At 42.8% G+C, this 16955-nt stretch overlaps 1 protein-coding gene across 2 annotated transcripts in view; it reads left to right on the top strand.

Annotated features, from left to right (window-relative positions):
* The window catches only part of RASGRF2 (Ras protein specific guanine nucleotide releasing factor 2), a 274601-nt gene that overhangs the window by 94680 nt on the left and 162966 nt on the right, over window positions 1-16955 (top strand). For both annotated transcript variants that reach the window (XM_053587375.1, XM_053587384.1), the window contains exons 3-4: window positions 13191-13338; window positions 16180-16269. In XM_053587375.1, the coding sequence (XP_053443350.1) occupies window positions 13191-13338; window positions 16180-16269 (238 nt within the window). The remainder of the gene's footprint in view (window positions 1-13190; window positions 13339-16179; window positions 16270-16955) is intronic.

Raw genomic sequence — 16955 nt, 5'->3', positions numbered from 1 at the left:
AGCTGTAATGGTGAAAAATTTAGCGCCCTTACAATGCTTCATATGTCCCTGATTTTTGCCTCCTCTGTTTTTGTTACTCACATCTTTTTGTCTTTTGTATTACTTGATTTTATGTCCTAAAATAATATAACTAACCCTCTATTGATTTATCAACTTTAGGCAGTATGAATTGCCTCTCTGCTAGGAAAGATAAGTAAATTCAAACTTAGAATGTATTTTCATTATTTTTTCTCTTCTCTCCCCCTGAGGTTTTATTACTTTCATTATTATTCATTCTTACTTTATAAATTTTTATTTTTATTTTTTTTTTATTTTATTTTTTTTTTTTTTTTTAATTTTTTTATTAAATCATAAGTGTATACAATGATATGATTATGGGGCATCATACACTCACTTCATAAACCATTTGACACATTTTTATCCCAGTGGTTAACATAGCCTTTCCGGCGTTATCTCAGTTACTGTGCCAAAACATTTATATTCTACATTTACCAAGTTTCGCAAATACCCCTGTAATATGCACCACAGGTGTGTTCCCACCGATTCCCCTCCCTCTACCCACCCCCCCCTTTCCCACTTCCCCCTATTGTTAAGTTGTAGCTGGGTTATAGCTTTCATGTGAGAGTCCCAAATTAGTTTCATAGTAGGGCTGTGTACATTGGATATTTTTTCTTCCATTCTTGGGATACTTTACTAAGAAGAATATGTTCCAGCTCCATCCATGTAAACATGAAAGAGGTAAAGTCTCCATCTTTCTTTAAGGCTGCATAGTATTCCATGGTATACATATACCACAATTTATTAATCCATTCGTGGATCGATGGGCACTTCGGCTTTTTCCATGACTTAGCAATTATGAATTGGGCTGCAATAAACATTCTGGTACAAATATCTTTGTTATGTTGTGATTTTTGGTCTTCTGGGTATATGCCCAGCAGAGGAATTACAGGATTGAATGGCAGATCTATTTTTAGATCTCTGAGTGTTCTCCATATATCCCTCCAAAAGGAATGTATTAATTTGCATTCCCACCAGCAGTGCAGAAGTGTTCCCTTTTCTCCGCATCCACGCCAACATCTCTGGTCTTGAGATTTTGTGATATAGGCTAGTCTCATTGGAGTTAGATGATATCTCAAAGTAGTTTTGATTTGCATTTCTCTGATGATTAAAGATGATGAGCATTTTTTCATATGTCTGAAGGCCGTGCGCCTGTCTTCTTCAGAGAAGTTTCTCTTCAAATCCCTTGCCCAGCCTGCGATGGGATCCCTTGTTTTTTTCTTGCTGATGCGTTTGAGTTCTCTGTGGATTCTGGTTATTAAACCTTTGTCAGAGTTATACCCTGCAAATATCTTCTCCCATTCTGAGGGCTGTCTGCTTGCTCTGCTTACTGTGTTCTTAGCTGTGCAGAAGCTTTTTAGTTTGATCAAGTCCCAGTAGTGTATTTTTGAAGCTGCTTCAATTGCCCGGGGGGTTCTCCTCATGAAATACTCACCCAGACCAATTTCTTCAAGGGTTTTCCCTGCATTCTCCTCTAGTATTTTTATAGTTTCATGTCTTAAGTTTAAATCTTTAATCCAATGAGAGTCTATCTTAGTTAATGGTGAAAGGTGTGGGTCTAATTTCAGTCTTCTGCAGGTTGCCAGCCAGTTCACCCAGCACCATTTGTTAAATAGGGAATCTTTTCCCCACTGAATGTTTTTAATTGGCTTGTCAAAAATCAAATAGCGGTAAGTAGCTGGATTCATCTCTTGGTTCTCTATTCTATTCCAGATATCTACTTCTCTGTTTTTGTGCCAATACCATGCTGTTTTGATCACTATCGATTTGTAGTAAAGTCTGAGGTCTGGTAGTGTGATTCCTCCTGTTTTGTTTTTATTTCTGAGTAATGTCTTGGCTATTCGAGGTTTTTTCTGATTCCATATAAAACGAAGTAATGTTTTTTCAAGATCTTTAAAATATGACAGTGGAGCTTTAATAGGGAGTGCGTTGAAAGTATATATTGCTTTGGGTAGTATGGACATTTTGATAATGTTGATTCTTCCTAGCCATGAGCATGGTATGTTTTTCCATTTGTTAACATTTTCAGCTATTTCTTTTCTTAGAGTTTCATAGTTCTCTTTATAGAGATCTTTCACGTCTTTTGTTAGGTAAATTCCCAAATATTTCATCTTCTTTGGCACTACTGTGAATGGGATAGAGTCCTTAACTGCTTTTTCAATTTGACTGTTGTTGGTGTATATAAAGGCTACCGATTTATGAATGTTGATTTTGTAACCTGAGACGCTGCTGTATTCCTTGATCACTTCTAGGAGTTTTGTAGTAGAGTCCCTAGTGTTTTCCAGATACACAATCATATCATCTGCGAAGAGCGAGAGTTTGATCTCTTCTGACCCTATATGGATACCCTTGATCGCCTTTTCTTCCCTAATTGCGGTGGCTAAAACTTCCATTACAATGTTGAAAAGCAATGGAGACAATGGGCAGCCTTGTCTGGTTCCTGATCTGAGTGGAAATGATTCCAATTTAACTCCATTCAATATGATATTGGCTGTGGGTTTGCTGTAGATAGCCTCTATCAGTTTAAGAAAAGTCCCTTCTAGACCAATTTTCTTGAGTGTTCTGATCATGAAGGGATGCTGGATATTATCAAAAGCTTTTTCTGCATCAATTGAGAGAATCATATGGTCTTTGTTTTTTAATTTGTTTATGTGCTGAATTACATTTATAGATTTACGTATATTGAACCAGCCTTGAGACCCTGGGATAAAACCAACTTGGTCATGATGTATAATTTGTTTGATGTGTTGCTGGATTCTGTTTGTTAGGATCTTGTTGAATATTTTTGCATCTATATTCATTAGTGATATTGGTCTATAATTTTCTTTTCTTGTTGGGTCTTTTCCTGGTTTGGGGATCAGGGTGATATTTGCTTCATAGAACGTGTTGGGTAGTCTTCCTTCTTTTTCTACATTTTGGAACAGGTTGAGTAATATAGGTACTAATTCCTCTTTAAAGGTTTGGTAGAATTCTGACGTGAAACCATCTGGTCCCGGGCTTTTCTTTTTAGGGAGGTTTTGTATAGTTGATGCTATTTCTGAACTTGATATGGGTCTGTTCAACATTTCCACTTGATTCTGGTTAAGTCTTGGAAGGTGGCGTGCTTCCAAGTATCGGTCTATTTCCTTCAGATTTTCATATTTCTGAGAATAAAGTTTCTTGTAATATTCATTAAGGGTTTTTTGGATTTCTGATGAGTCTGTGGTTATTTTGTCTTTGTTGTTTCTGATTGATGATATTAGAGATTTTACTCTTTTTTTCCTGATTAGGTTGGCCAGAGGTTTATCTATTTTATTGACCTTTTCAAAAAACCAGCTTTTTGATTTATTGATCTGTTGTATTATTCTTTTGTTTTCAATTTCATTTAATTCTGCTCTAATTTTGGTTATTTCTTTTCTTCTACTGGGTTTGGGGTTGGAATGTTCTTCCTTTTCCAGTTGCGTGAGATGTCCCATTAAGTTGTTAACTTCCTCTCTTTCCGTTCTCTTGAGGAAGGCTTGCAGTGCTATAAATTTCCCTCTTAGAACTGCCTTTGCAGTGTCCCAGAGGTTCTGATAGCTTGTGTCTTCATTGTCATTTTGTTCCAAAAAATTGGTGATTTCTTTCTTAATCTCATCTCTGACCCAGCTATCATTCAGCATAAGGTTATTTAACTTCCATGTTTTTGTATGGGTATGCAGATTCCTGTTGTTACTCAATTCAAGTTTTATTCCATGATGGTCCGAGAAGATGCACGGAATAATTTCTATTCCTTTAAATTTACTGAGGTTAGACTTGTGACCTAAAATGTGATCAATTTTGGAGTAAGTTCCGTGGGCTGATGAGAAGTATGTGTATTCAGTTTTGTTGGGATGAAATGTTCTGTAGATGTCTGCTAAATCTAAATATTGGATGGTTAGGTTTAAATCTAAGATTTCTTTGCTCAGCTTCTTTCTGGAGGATCGATCCAACACTGCCAAGGGAGTGTTGAAATCTCCAACGATTATGGAGCTGGAGGAAATCAAGTTACTCATGTCTGTTAGAGTTTCTCTTATAAATTGAGGTGCATTCTGGTTGGGTGCATAGATATTAATAATTGAGATCTCGTCATATTGAGTATTACCCTTAACAAATATGAAGTGACCATTCTTGTCCTTCCTTACTTTTGATGGTTTAAAGCCTACTGTATCTGCAAATAAAATTGCAACACCTGCTTTTTTCTGATTACCATTTGCCTGAAATATGGATGACCATCCTTTCACCCTGAGTCTGTATTTGTCTTTTAAGTTGAGATGTGACTCTTGTATGCAACAAATATCTGGCTTAAGTTTTTGTATCCAGTCAGCTAACCTATGCCTCTTTAGAGGACAGTTTAAGCCATTCACATTGATGGAGAGTAAGGATAAGTCTGGTGGAATTTTGGGTATCGAGTTTTTCAAAGGTCCAGTGGACATTTTTAATCCTTTCGCCAGTGTGGAAGTTGGAGTTTGATCCGAAGTTTCTGAGTGAGTTTACTTTTGTGGTATAGGATTGGGTTGGTCATTGTGGAGGATAGGTCTGAGAACATCCTGAAGAGCTGGTTTACTTATGGCAAATTTTTTCAACATATGAATGTCATTGAAGTATTTAATTTCTCCATCATAGATGAAACTCAGTTTAGCTGGATACAAGATCCTGGGTTGAAAGTTTTTTTGCTTTAGGAGATTAAAAGTTGATGACCAGCCTCTTCTTGCTTGAAAAGTTTCAGCAGAGAGATCTGCAGTTATTCTAATATTCTTACCTTTGTACGTTATAGTTTTCTTTCGCCGGGCTGCTTTGAGAATCTTCTCTTTCATGTTAACTTTAGTGAAGCTAATTATGATATGTCTGGGAGATGGCTTTTTGGGGTTGAATCGTGCTGGGGTTCTGAAGCTGTCTGCTATCTGAATTTCAGATTCTCTAGGCATGTCTGGAAAATTTTCTTTCATAATTTCATGTAGAAGGGCCTCTGTGCCCTTGGCTGCCACGTCATCAGCCTCCGAAATTCCTATAACCCTTATGTTATGTTTTTTCGAATTATCTGAGAGCTCTCTGAGTGAGTGATCCGTTTTTGCTCTCCATTTCTCTTCCTCTTTGAGAGATTGGGAGCGTTCGAAGACTTTATCTTCAATGTCAGAAATCCTTTCCTCTGCTTGCTCCATTCTGTTACTGAGGGATTCTACTGTATTTTTCATATCTTTGAGGGCTGTAAGTTCTTGTTTCAGTGTGTCTAAGTCTTTGGTGGTTTTGTCTTTAAATTCGTTAAATTCTTGAGACAGTTTTTGAATTTCTCCACGAATTCCTAATTCCATTTTATTAATCTTGTCTGCAAACCAAATTCTGAATTCGACTTCTGACATCTCAGCCAGTTGTTTATGAATGGGATCTTCAATCCCATCTGCCGTATCTTTTCTTGGGGGGGTTGATCTATTCTGGTTATTCATGTTACCAGAGTTTTTCCGCTGATTCCGCCCCATGGTTTACTCCCTTTGGTTTTTCCCCTGGGGTTTTATCGAGGGCCCGTACAGTGTTGTGGCCTGAGAAACTGGGGCCCTGTCTGGTGTGGTGGAGCAAAGTGGTTCTGTCTTGTTTTCAGCTGGTTTCTGTTCTATCCTATTGCAACTTCTACTCTGGCTTGAAGTCTCAGCTGTGTGGAAAAATCAGCAATTAAGTCACCCCGCCTGCCCACCTCTGGCCCCAGTTGGAAAAGGAGAATCAAACCTTCCTACAATCGCACACCCAGGGCACCACCTGAAAAGTCCTCAGTCTATTAGCCCAGTTCAAAAGGTCCGAATCAACTGTCTCAATCGGCACTTGTCTCAGGTGGAAGGGTTCAAGAGGTCTCTGGGAACTGGATCACAGGGGCCTGGTGACTCCTCTGAGACAGCTCACTCCAGTGTAGCGTGGAGTCAGGAGGAGCCACCCCGCAAACAGAGCAGTCTGGGAAGGTTGACGTCTCCTTCCCCACTTTGCCCCTCCGTCGGACCCAGTCACTGGTATCTCTGCAGATGGCTAACCCAGTTGCCTGCAGTGAACAGACACTCCAGGGGTTTGCACCTGCCTGAATCGCGAGGAAGTCTGCCAGGCCCCCGCAGACTGCCGCTATCTAGCAGGAGGAGATGGGGCCTGACATCTTTGAGTGTTTGATGCAGGTGATGGGAAGGAGGTGTTCACTCAGGCTTAGCCCCGTCCCTGATGGATGCTGCTAACAGAACAGAACAGAACAGACAACTTTGTGAGGTTCTGTCTCTGTTCCTGTCGTCGCCTACAGGAGATGGGCTGTTTTGAGTTCAAACGTCTTTGCTGCTGGAGAATTGCGTCTGAACACCTCTCTGGGTCGGCCCCGCCCTGGAGGCTTCTGGGTTTGTGAGTCGTGACACAGGTGGCCTCCTCTGGTTGCCCAGGGAGACAGGGGGTGTGGCCTCAGAATATCCAGAAGTGAGCGTTCTGCCGTTAAAGAAAAAACGGCTGTTGATCTACCTCCAGGGAACTGCTGCTCTGGTGTGGGCACTCAGGCGACCCTTTTATCCTCTGTCCCGCGCCCCAGAGTCAGCACTGAGCGGCCGCAGTTTGTGCTGGATCCACACCCCTTAAGAGATCCCCCAAGAATCAGAACTCTTGGGGGATGGGCGCCCAGACCCGGATTGGGAGTGGGGCGGGGGGAAGCTAGAGTTTCATTCAGTTTCACGCAATACTACGGTCCGGGGAGGGCTCCTGCACTGCACCGCAGGGAAGTGCCGCCAAGGCTTGATTTCCCCTCAGCGGAGTGCCCTCTCCTCGCTCACGTATCCCAGAGTCAGCGCTGACCTGACGCAGCTCCGGCACTGTGCACTCCCCTCGAGAAATCACCCAAGGAGCCGAACTCCGGAGGGATAGGCCCTCAGACCCCGAGTGAGAGTAGGGGCTCTCAGCTCTCAGCGGGGAGGCCAGAGTCTTATTCAGTCTTGTGCCCGGGGAGGGCTCCTGCACTGCACCGCAGGGAAGTGCCGCCAAGGCTTGATTTCCCCTCAGCGGAGTGCCCTCTCCTCGCTCACGTATCCCAGAGTCAGCGCTGACCTGACGCAGCTCAGGCACTGTGCACTCCCCTCGAGAAATCACCCAAGGAGCCGAACTCCTGGGGGATAGGCCCTCAGACCCCGAGTGAGAGTAGGGGTTCTCAGCTCTCAGCGGGGAGGCCAGAGTCTGATTCAGTCTTGGGTCCCCTATGCCCGGGGAGGGTTGGTGCACTGCACCGCAGGGAAGTGCCGCGAGGCGTGACTCCCCCTCAGCCCGGCGCCCTCTCCTCACTCGGCGCGCCTCAGAGTCAATGCTGACCAGACGCAACTCGGGGACTGTCCACTCCCCTTGAGAAATCACCCAAGGATCCGAAGTCCTGGGGGACAGGCCTCCAGACCTCAGTGGGCGGGAGGGGAGCGCCGGGGATTCAGGGTTGCCGGCAAAGGATTCCCAAAGTTTTATTCAGCCCTATGTCCGGCAGGAGAACGCCACGGCACCCCAGTAGGGGAGGTAGGTCCAGTTTTTAGAAGGTCTCTCCCGTGGAGTGTAGTGGGAGGGCCTTTAATTTCTGCCCACTTGTTCAATTGTGGGGCTACAGAGCCGGTCTCATGGGGGAGGGGGACTCCCGTCCGCTTGGTGGTGGATTTTGTACCTTTTGTTTGCGTCCTTGTGATCACAACTTGCCTCAGCGGTGTTGATGTGCGTTCTTCAGCCTTCTCTCTTGGTGAGGCTCAAGTCCACCAGGATACTTACTAAATTCCTGTCCCTTAACTCTCCTTCTGGACGGGAGCCTTTGTTGAAAGCTGGCTTCAGTCCGCCATCTTGTCTCTCCTAAATTTTTATTTTTATTTTTATTTTTTTACTCACCACTATACTAACGAGGAACTTAATACATTTTTAAACATTTATATTGTTTATATTCTATTTATACCTTAAATAAAAAGAAAAAAAGAGGAAATACAAATACCACTAGCGGACCCTTACATTGTGTATATAACACGTGCTGTGTATCAGGGCTGGCGTTTGGGCCCACGGAGGGTGAAATGTAATCCTGGAAGTGAATCTTTGCTCCACGAAGGAGAATATGCATGTGTTGACTTGTTTTCTTTCTAGCTTCCTTTACTTCATTTGTCTTCTTGTTTTCTTTCTTTTTTTTTTTTTTTTTTGCAGTTTTTGGCTAGGTCTGGGTTTGAACCCATCACCTCTGGCATATGGGGCCGGCGCCCTACTCCTTTGAACTATAGGCGCCGCCCTGTCTTCTTGTTTTCTTTCATTCCGTGTCATTTTATTGTCTTTGCTTTCTGTTTTGTTTGGTTGGAAACCTTCTCAGAATTTCCCTCTGCAGTACGTGTGAGTGAGCTGGTAAACCTTTCCTGTCTTCTCCTGACACTTGGTCAGTAACTATGGCCCCAGTAGAGGAATTTAGGGTCAAAATGTCTTTTCTACAATTCTCTATTGTCACCTAGATCTCAACTTCATGATAAGAAATGTGATGTCAGCGTGATTCTCACTGCCTTTTGATTCCCATTCTTTCTCTTTGGAAGCTTTTGTAATTTTTCTCTATCTTTAAACTCTGATGTTTTACCAGGAGGAATCAGGGTATGAAGCATTTTCGTTTATCCTGTCTGGTATTGGAATTGTTCTTTCAGTTTGAACCACGCCATCTTCAGTTCAGGGAAGGTTTCTTCGATTCCTGCCCTGTTTTCTCCCTGTTGCAATGCACCTTCTTTTTTTCCTTTGTGGAACTCCAAAGGACACATGTTCGACTTCTTGGGCCTGTGCTCTGCGTTGCTCAGTTTTTGTTGTATTTCTCGTCTCCAGTGCTTTGGTCTGGGGCTCTTTATTTTATCTTTCTAACCCCCTAGCTTAGTTTTTAGCCATGTCTGTTGCATTGTCATTATTTGGTGCCTCCATTGACCTCTATAATTTTAGTAATTATTTCTTGCTTCCAAGAACACTTCTTCTTATCTCATTTCTCCTGTTCCATGGCAGCTTCTTTTTGCTTTACGGCTCTGATGTCCTTCCTTATCTCTCTGAAGGTCATAAACCTCTGTTGTCTGAATTAGCCTTGTTCCCACTAGTGTCCCTTTCTGTTTGGGGCTGTGTTTGGTATCTGTTGCTGCTTAGAAATTTTTGAAACAGTAAACAATTTATTATGTACCATTTCTTTGGGTCAGGAATCTAGGCATAGCTTAGCTGGGTGCCTCTGCCCAAAGGTGTCTCACAGCCCATGATCAAGATGTTGGCCAGGTCAGTATTCTCATCTGAAGACTTGACTGGGGAAGGATCTGCTTTCAAGTTCACTTATGCTGTTGTTGGCTACATTCTCTTTCTTATCAGCTGTTGGCTTGAGCTCAGTTCCTAAACAGCTACTTCCCAGAGGCTTCTTTTGGTTCCTGCTTTTCATGGGCTTCTCCATAGAGCAGTTCACAACCTTCCAGCTGGCTGGCCTCTAAGCAAACCAGCAAATAGCAAGGGAAGGCAGGTGAGATGGAAGCCAGAGCCTTCCCATAAACTAACCTTGGAAGTGCACCCCAGCGCTTTTGACATATTGTATTCCTTATAAGGGAGTTGTTAGGTCCACTTCATACTCGAGGGCACAGGATGACATAAGGGTGTGAGTTAACAGAAGGGAGGGGTCACTGGGGGACCATCTTAGATGCTGCCTACTGTCAGGGGGGAAGGTCTGGTTTTCTCAAGTGTCCACCGTTCCTTGTTTCTAAATGAAGGGATTTGTGAGATATTATAGATAACTGGTCTGGGTTTACTCTCTGAACGTGAATGCAGGGTCATATAACATGTGTTGGCTTCCTTTTCAGCTGTGGGAGCAGACAGCAGGAAAGCAAGCTGTCTGCTTGCTTGAATAATTCCGTACCCTTTAGCCCACAAGTTGGAACCTGTTACTTGTTACTAGCCACCAGAATATGGCAAATGTGGTGGGGTAGCCATTTCTGTGATTCGATTACATTATATGGCAAAGAAAAGGAGATTTGAAGATGTAATCACAACTCTAAATCAGGTAATTTTGAGTTAATCAAAACAGAGATTATCCTAGGTGAGCTGACCTAATCAGATGAAAGGCCTTCAAGACAGGTTTAGAGATGCTCTCCTACTGGCCTCGAAGCTGTAAGCTGCCTTGAGTTCCACAGGTGCAAGGAAATGAAGTTTTCCAACAGCTTGAATGAACTTAGAAGAAGATTCTTCCCCACTCAAGCCCCAAGATGGTACCTTGATTATAGCTTTGTGAGACCCTCAGCTAAGGATCTGAAGTAAGCCTGTACTCCTTAACCATGAGATAATAAAAATGTGTTGGTTTAAACCACTAAATCTGGTGGTAATTCATTACACAATAGAAAATTAATACTGTGTATTTCAGTCCAAGCATTCTTGATGCCTTTCCTTTCCAGGTTCATCCTTTTGTCTGCACTGGATGTTTGGAGTAAACCCAAGCTCTGTTCTTTCTTAGACTCCAGATCCTTTGTTAGGAACCTTCTTTAGGAAGGCACTCCATTTTCCTACAAAGAACAGACCTTAAATGGTGAACTGGGGGCATGTCACTGCCCACCTGTGCCCTTTTTTTTTTTTTTTTTTTTTGCAGTTTTTGGCCAGGGCTGGATTTGAACCTGCCACCTCCAGCATATAGGGCCGGTGCCCTACTTATTTGAGCGACAGGCACCACCTAGCCACTTGTGCCATTGTATTTCTTTATTTTGGGGGTGTATGAAGAGGAGCAGCTTAACTTCCAGATGTTCTGAAGGCACTTGTTTAATGAAATGTCATAGTGATCACTGTTGCCTGCTCCCATTCTTTGTGTTTCTTGATCCTGAGCTTGGAGCTTCTCTGGGCCACTCTTGGTGAGAACCAAGCTTATTATGCAAGGTGTCTGTATCTGTGGTTTCCACTACTCTAATTTTCTCACCAAGCTAATTCTACTTGCTTCTTTTTTCTCTTCTTGGAATTTCATAAAGTGTCTGGTCTCTTGATGGCACATTTTCCTGTTTCATAATGCTTTCATGGTTTCATTCTTTCAACAGAAAACAGTTTTTGTAAGCATTTCAGTGGGAACTAGGAAGTGAAGGCAAGCACACATCAGTGATGAGTTTGCATGAATTCAGCTTTACATCCTGAAACGGACGTGCCTTTTTCTTTTTTTAGAAGAGAAAATAAAATACTGCTTCACTCCTGTATGCTGATCTACTATATTCATAATCAATTTGGCATATTTCTAATAAAATTGATGAGAAAGGGCAGAAATTTTATCGTAACAATTACTTTTCTCACGCTCTATAGTCATCTTCTCCCTTTAAAGCTCCCCAGAGCATCTGTGAAGACTCCGCTGTCTTTTTTTCTTTCTTCTTTTTTTCTCCTCCCACTTGTACTTACCTAGCCTTTCTTTCTATTCTCTTAGGGTATCTTCTCAGAACAAGTGACTTAAAAATATTGCTGACACTATGTTCTTTTCTACCAGTAATAGAGTGTGTGATGTAGGTGCCGAGGATGTTGAGATAATTGAACTAAAATTGCGATTTTCAGAATTTTCTTGAGACTCTTTTAATTCTGAGTAACACAATCCTGGTTTAAACCAGTTTACCTAGATTAGAAAGAGAATTTAATAGAAGGAAACTGCAATATCTCACTGGACCCCCAGGTAAAATTGTATTCAGATGTCATGAGATTCTGGAACTGGGGAGTGGAAAGGTCACAGAACCCAGGCAGCCATCATCTTTCTGTCTCATCCTTTCTGCCTCTCCTGTCCTCTGCTTTTCTGAACATCTGATGCTACTTTCCTCTCCAGCAGACTCATTTTGACTGTTTTGGCATGGATGCAGTCAAACATGGCTGTCCGGTAACAGCAATCTAAATTTTCAAGTTCCTACCTTTGCAGTTCAAGCAAATAGGGCAGGAACACCATCTCAGACTCTGAAGAGAAAGAATCTATTTGGCCTAGCTTGGGCCAGTTGTCTCTTTTTAGGCTGGTTTAATGTGGTCATGAGGGCAGGTTTTGTGGTATGAACATGGCTTCCATTGCCCAAGTTCCCAAAAAGAAGGTAAGTTAGTAGAAGATCAGGCAACATTCTTGTTGATATCCAGTATGCTATTTCTCATGAGAGACATGACTTAGCTTGCAGTTAAGAATATGGGTTTGGGGGTCAAACAGACCTTAGTTTGAACCCCATTCTGCCACCTACTAGCTGTGTGATCTGAGGTCACTACTTTGCCTCAGTAAGGATCAAATTCTTTCTCTGTGCAAATGGGTCACAAATCCTGAGTTCTGGGGTTGCTGGGATGAGGAGCTGAGATAATGTATGGTACATCCCATGTGCTCCTTAAAGAGTAACTATTATTAGTTATTACTAATGGGTATTACTATTGGTTATTACTATTATTAGTTATTACTAATGGTACAGTTACCGTTTGAGAAAGATGATATGAATGGAGGAATGTGCCTTTTACCATCCTGAATAGTACAAGAAGGTCTGAAAGCAAAATTCCAGATGCCATAGAATTGCACCATCAGTAAAAACCTAAGAGCAAGTTTTGTCTTTACCGTACTGGGCCACAAAAATGAATACAGTCTAGGCTGCTGGAGTTAAGGTCCAAAGAATCTAGACTTATATCTAGAATGGAATTTTTGCTTCTGTTGCCTTTGGAAATAGAGTAATGGATGGTCCTGCAATCCTAAAGAAAGCCCAACAAGGATAACGGTCACTAGGACCGTCATAATAGCTCTTTCCAGCCAGTGCCTGGTCTGATGGTCACTGTATTCGTTCTGCTTGGTGCAGGTCTATTTTGATTGGCTAATACCCCTTATTCAGTGAAATATTTTGAATATCATCTCTGAAACCATATGCCATAAATTCAGAAGGCCTCAGTTTCTTTGTTAAAAGAGATGCACTACTTTCAATTAAGACTTGCACTTTTCTCACTTTTACGACAAAATTGTGGGTGGCAGTCACCACTAAATGAACAAATTCTGTATCATTTAAGGATGCCCAGTGTAAGCTGAAAGCTAATCTTTCTGGAGAGATGGCCAGACCAACTGTGTTCATGGCTTCTTTTTGAAATGCAGAGTAGGCTGCTTTATATGGAATTACAGCAGAACAGTATCTCAGTGACTAACTGTGTCATTTTCTCTCAAGTTATGCAGACATTTTGATTGAGAGGGAAGTGTTAATGCAGAAGTACATTCATCTAGTTCAGATCGTAGAGACAGAAAAAATTGCAGCTAACCAACTCCGACATCAACTTGAAGATCAAGACACAGAAATCGAAAGACTTAAATCAGAGGTATTTCCCAGTTGGTAGATTCCCTCTCATTGTTTGTCATTTACTGTCACCTCATGATTGTCTCAGGCCTATCCAGGGCAAACTAATGCCAGGCCGAGTTCCTGCCATCAGCATGTACCTGGTTGGGCTGCTGACCAAGACATGGGTCTTAAGTCTGCATTAGGATCAGGTAAATGTGCTACAGGAACACAGCAGGGTAATGCGCTTTTTTCTTTGTTTTTAGGGGGGTTTTATTGTTATTTGTGCTCCTGGTGTCCTTCATTATTAGATCAGAAATTCAAGAGTTAATTATAACATTTAACTGTTTTCGGACAGATTCATATAGTAATGATAATTATGTGTCTGTCATAGATTCATCTAAAATCCAGAATGACAGCTAACAAAGGACCAGAAACGATGACTTCAGAAGTACCTCATTTTTCTAGATTGAAGGCATTCAACATTTTCCCCTCCAGAATTTTGAAAAGAATGTTAAATGCTAAGGCATTTGCTGGGGTGCCTATTTTCCTGAAGTTGGAGTTCCTGCCTGTCCTCTCCCTCACCTTCCCCCTCTGGGTGAACTTCTCAGGCCCCATACCCCAGGTCATGAGGCTGACGCTAGGCGAGAAGTGGTGGTGGGGTCCTCCATCAGGGTGCCTGGGCCCTCCTGGCTCCAGGTCTCAGTCTCTGTGAGAGAGCCCTGAGCCTGCCTTTCCTGCTGTCCTGCTGTACTCCTGGGAAGGAGCAGGGACTGAAGAGTGGAAGGGGAGCGGAGAGAATGAGATTTTCTTCCTCTTTTTGACCAGAGGTGCATTAATATCTTCTTAGATTCAAAAAAGAGCAGAGGACAGAATGAAACCTACCACTAATTTTATCCTCCCTGACAGAACGGTTCAGGCTCCTCAGCTGTGGCACCTTTATTTAATTAATTAACTACTCTGAGACTCTGTCACCCTGGGTAGAGTGTTGTGGCATTGTCTTAGCTCACAGCAACCTCAGACTCCTGGGCTTAAGTGATCCCTTTGCTTCAGCCTCCGGATTAGCTGCGACTATAGGCACCCACCACTGTGCCCAGCTAGTTTTGTATTTCTAGTAGAGATGGGGCTCTCATTGTTGCTCAGGCTGGTCTGGAGCTCCTGAGCTTAGGTGATCCTGCCTTCTTGGCCACCCGGACTGCTAGGACTACAGGCATGAGCCACTGCACCTGGCCTGTGGTACGTTTCTTGTCACTGTCATCACACAGTATTTTCTTCTTTGTTTTTTTTTTGAAACAGAGTCTCAAGCTGTCGCCCTGGGTAGAGTGCTGTGGCGTCATAGCTCCCAGCAACCCTCAACTCTTGGGCTTAAGCGATTGTCTTGCCTCAGCCTCCTAAGTAGCTGGGACTACACCACAATGCCTGGCTACTTTTCGGTTATAGTTGTCATTGTTGTTTGGCAGGCCCGGGCTGGATTCGAACCCACTAACTCCGGTGTATGTGGCTAGCGCCCTAGCCGCTGAGTGATAGGTGCCGAGCCCAGACAATATTTTCTTGTTCATTTCTTTACACCTTCCTCTCAGGTGCACCGTGTGTGTATCCTGTGTGGGGTTTTCACCTCCTGTGCCCTGTGCACGGTACCTCCAGCGTACAGAGCCTGGGTACAGGCTGATTCCAGCTGGGACGCTGTAGCTTCTCTGGCAGTGAGAAGCTTCAGACCCTGTTCCCCATATCATTAGAACTGTTGATTTCCTGATTCGACCCTGATATCTGATATAGTGAAAACAACAACAACAAATTCAACAAACCTGCATTTTAAAAGACTATAGCAGGCACTGTAATTTAAGACAAAATTATTATGTTCATTCTTTGCCACTGTAAGCTAGAGCAGATGCTTGTCTGCTGAGTGAAAGAGGTTGGTATTTACTTCAAGAAAGAAACTCTGTACCAAGCAGTGTTCCTCCATGTTTATTTATGTGTGTTTATCTGCCTTCCCTATGTTCTATTTTAGTCTGAATATAGATTGCAGCTAGCAACTGTCAGTAGCAGGTATGCCTTCTGTGGTCGCTTGACAGGAGCCATAATTTATTTCCTAGTCCTTTTATTTTCTCACTTCTCTGTTAGAATATGTCAGGGGAGTATATTTGATATTAGGGACAAAATATAAAGACAGGTCAGAGGCGGCAGTTACCATCTCTTAACTTTATAAGCGTTTGCTTGTTAATAAATCTGTATAGCTTGGGAGGTCCGCGGCTGAGGGGCAGTCTAGTGAATTTTATTGCTAAGTGTAGGGGAGACGCCATTGGTCCTCAGTTGCCCCTGGTAGGTCACAGTACTGAGCTAGAGATAAAAGGAAATCCCAGGTAGTTGTGATCCTTTTTACCTTTTCTGATGAATCCTCTTGGTGGGCTTGGACCAACAGCAGGGTTCTAAAGTTCCTTTGGGAGTTGCCATACTCCCAAGGAGATCTGTGAGTTTGCTGCCTCACAGGTACTTGGAAGACTGCAGGCCAGTGATGGGGAGCAAGCTGAGAGTCACTGCCTTTGGAGAGCGCAGGGCATTACGGACAGCCATCATTATGCAAGGTGGTTGACATATCTTGAGGAGGCCTTGGTCTGGCTACCACTGCATCAATGTGGGCTCACAGTTCTCCTAACCCAGAGCCCAGCACCCACTTTTCAATCACTCCTTAGAAGCACTCCTGTTAGTAACACCAGGCTCGGGGTAAAGTGCATGCTTTCCCGCCTCAGCACCGGAGGAAGCAAGATTGCATGAAAAGTGGATATTTCCTGAGGCTGTCAGTGGACCAGAACGTCCACAGAACATCCTGTGTGTCTCTAAGCCAGTATTTCCCAAATCATGATTATGGACTGATTTTGTGTTATAGATTATTGCTCTCAATAAAACCAAAGAACGAATGCGACCTTACCAAAGCAATCAAGAAGATGAGGATCCAGACATCAAGAAGATTAAAAAGGTAGGGCACTGAAGCGTCCCAGCTTGTGGGAGCATGTGACCCATTGTCTGTTCTGCGGTGAAGTCTTTGCCACCCCGGGCCTGAGCTGGGAGCAGCCTTGGCGTTTCTATACTAATGACTCCCAGACGTGTCCTTCATTGGGATCCAGACGCGGCTACTCTGGAGAATTTCAGCTTGAGATTTCTTTCCACTCTCTGGGCAGGATGCCAAAACTAAACATTTAGCCAATGGTGTTCTCCAGTTGAGTTAATTAAATGCTGTTGAATCTCTTGATTTTGTGCTCTCTTGATTTTTCACATTTGGGAGGAATATTTTTTAAATTACGCTTCAAAAAAAAATTTTTTTTTTTTTAGCTTTAGTCTTTCGTGCTATTTGCGAAAGATTTCTTTTGGACATGTGAGAAGATTGAATAAATCAACACATCTGCTCAGATTTCTATTTTATTATTGTTGTTTCTTGTATAATATCACACAATCAGCAGATCTTTCATCTTACTGTCATTTATTTATTTTATTTTTATTTTTTATTTTTTTGCAGTTTTTGGCCAAGGCTGGGTTTTGAACCTGCCACCTCCGGCATATGGGGCCGGCACCCTGCTCCTTTGAGCCACAGGCACCGCCCCTTACTGTCATTTATAATTGTACAGCTTTTACAAAGAACCAGACACACTGGCTCTTATCTAGGCC

The sequence above is a fragment of the Nycticebus coucang genome, chromosome 1 (genome assembly GCF_027406575.1).
Source record: "Nycticebus coucang isolate mNycCou1 chromosome 1, mNycCou1.pri, whole genome shotgun sequence".
In the NCBI taxonomy this organism is placed as follows: domain Eukaryota; kingdom Metazoa; phylum Chordata; class Mammalia; order Primates; family Lorisidae; genus Nycticebus; species Nycticebus coucang.
The sequence above is the reverse complement of the archived record's forward strand: the minus strand, read 5'-3'. Positions and strand labels throughout refer to the sequence as shown.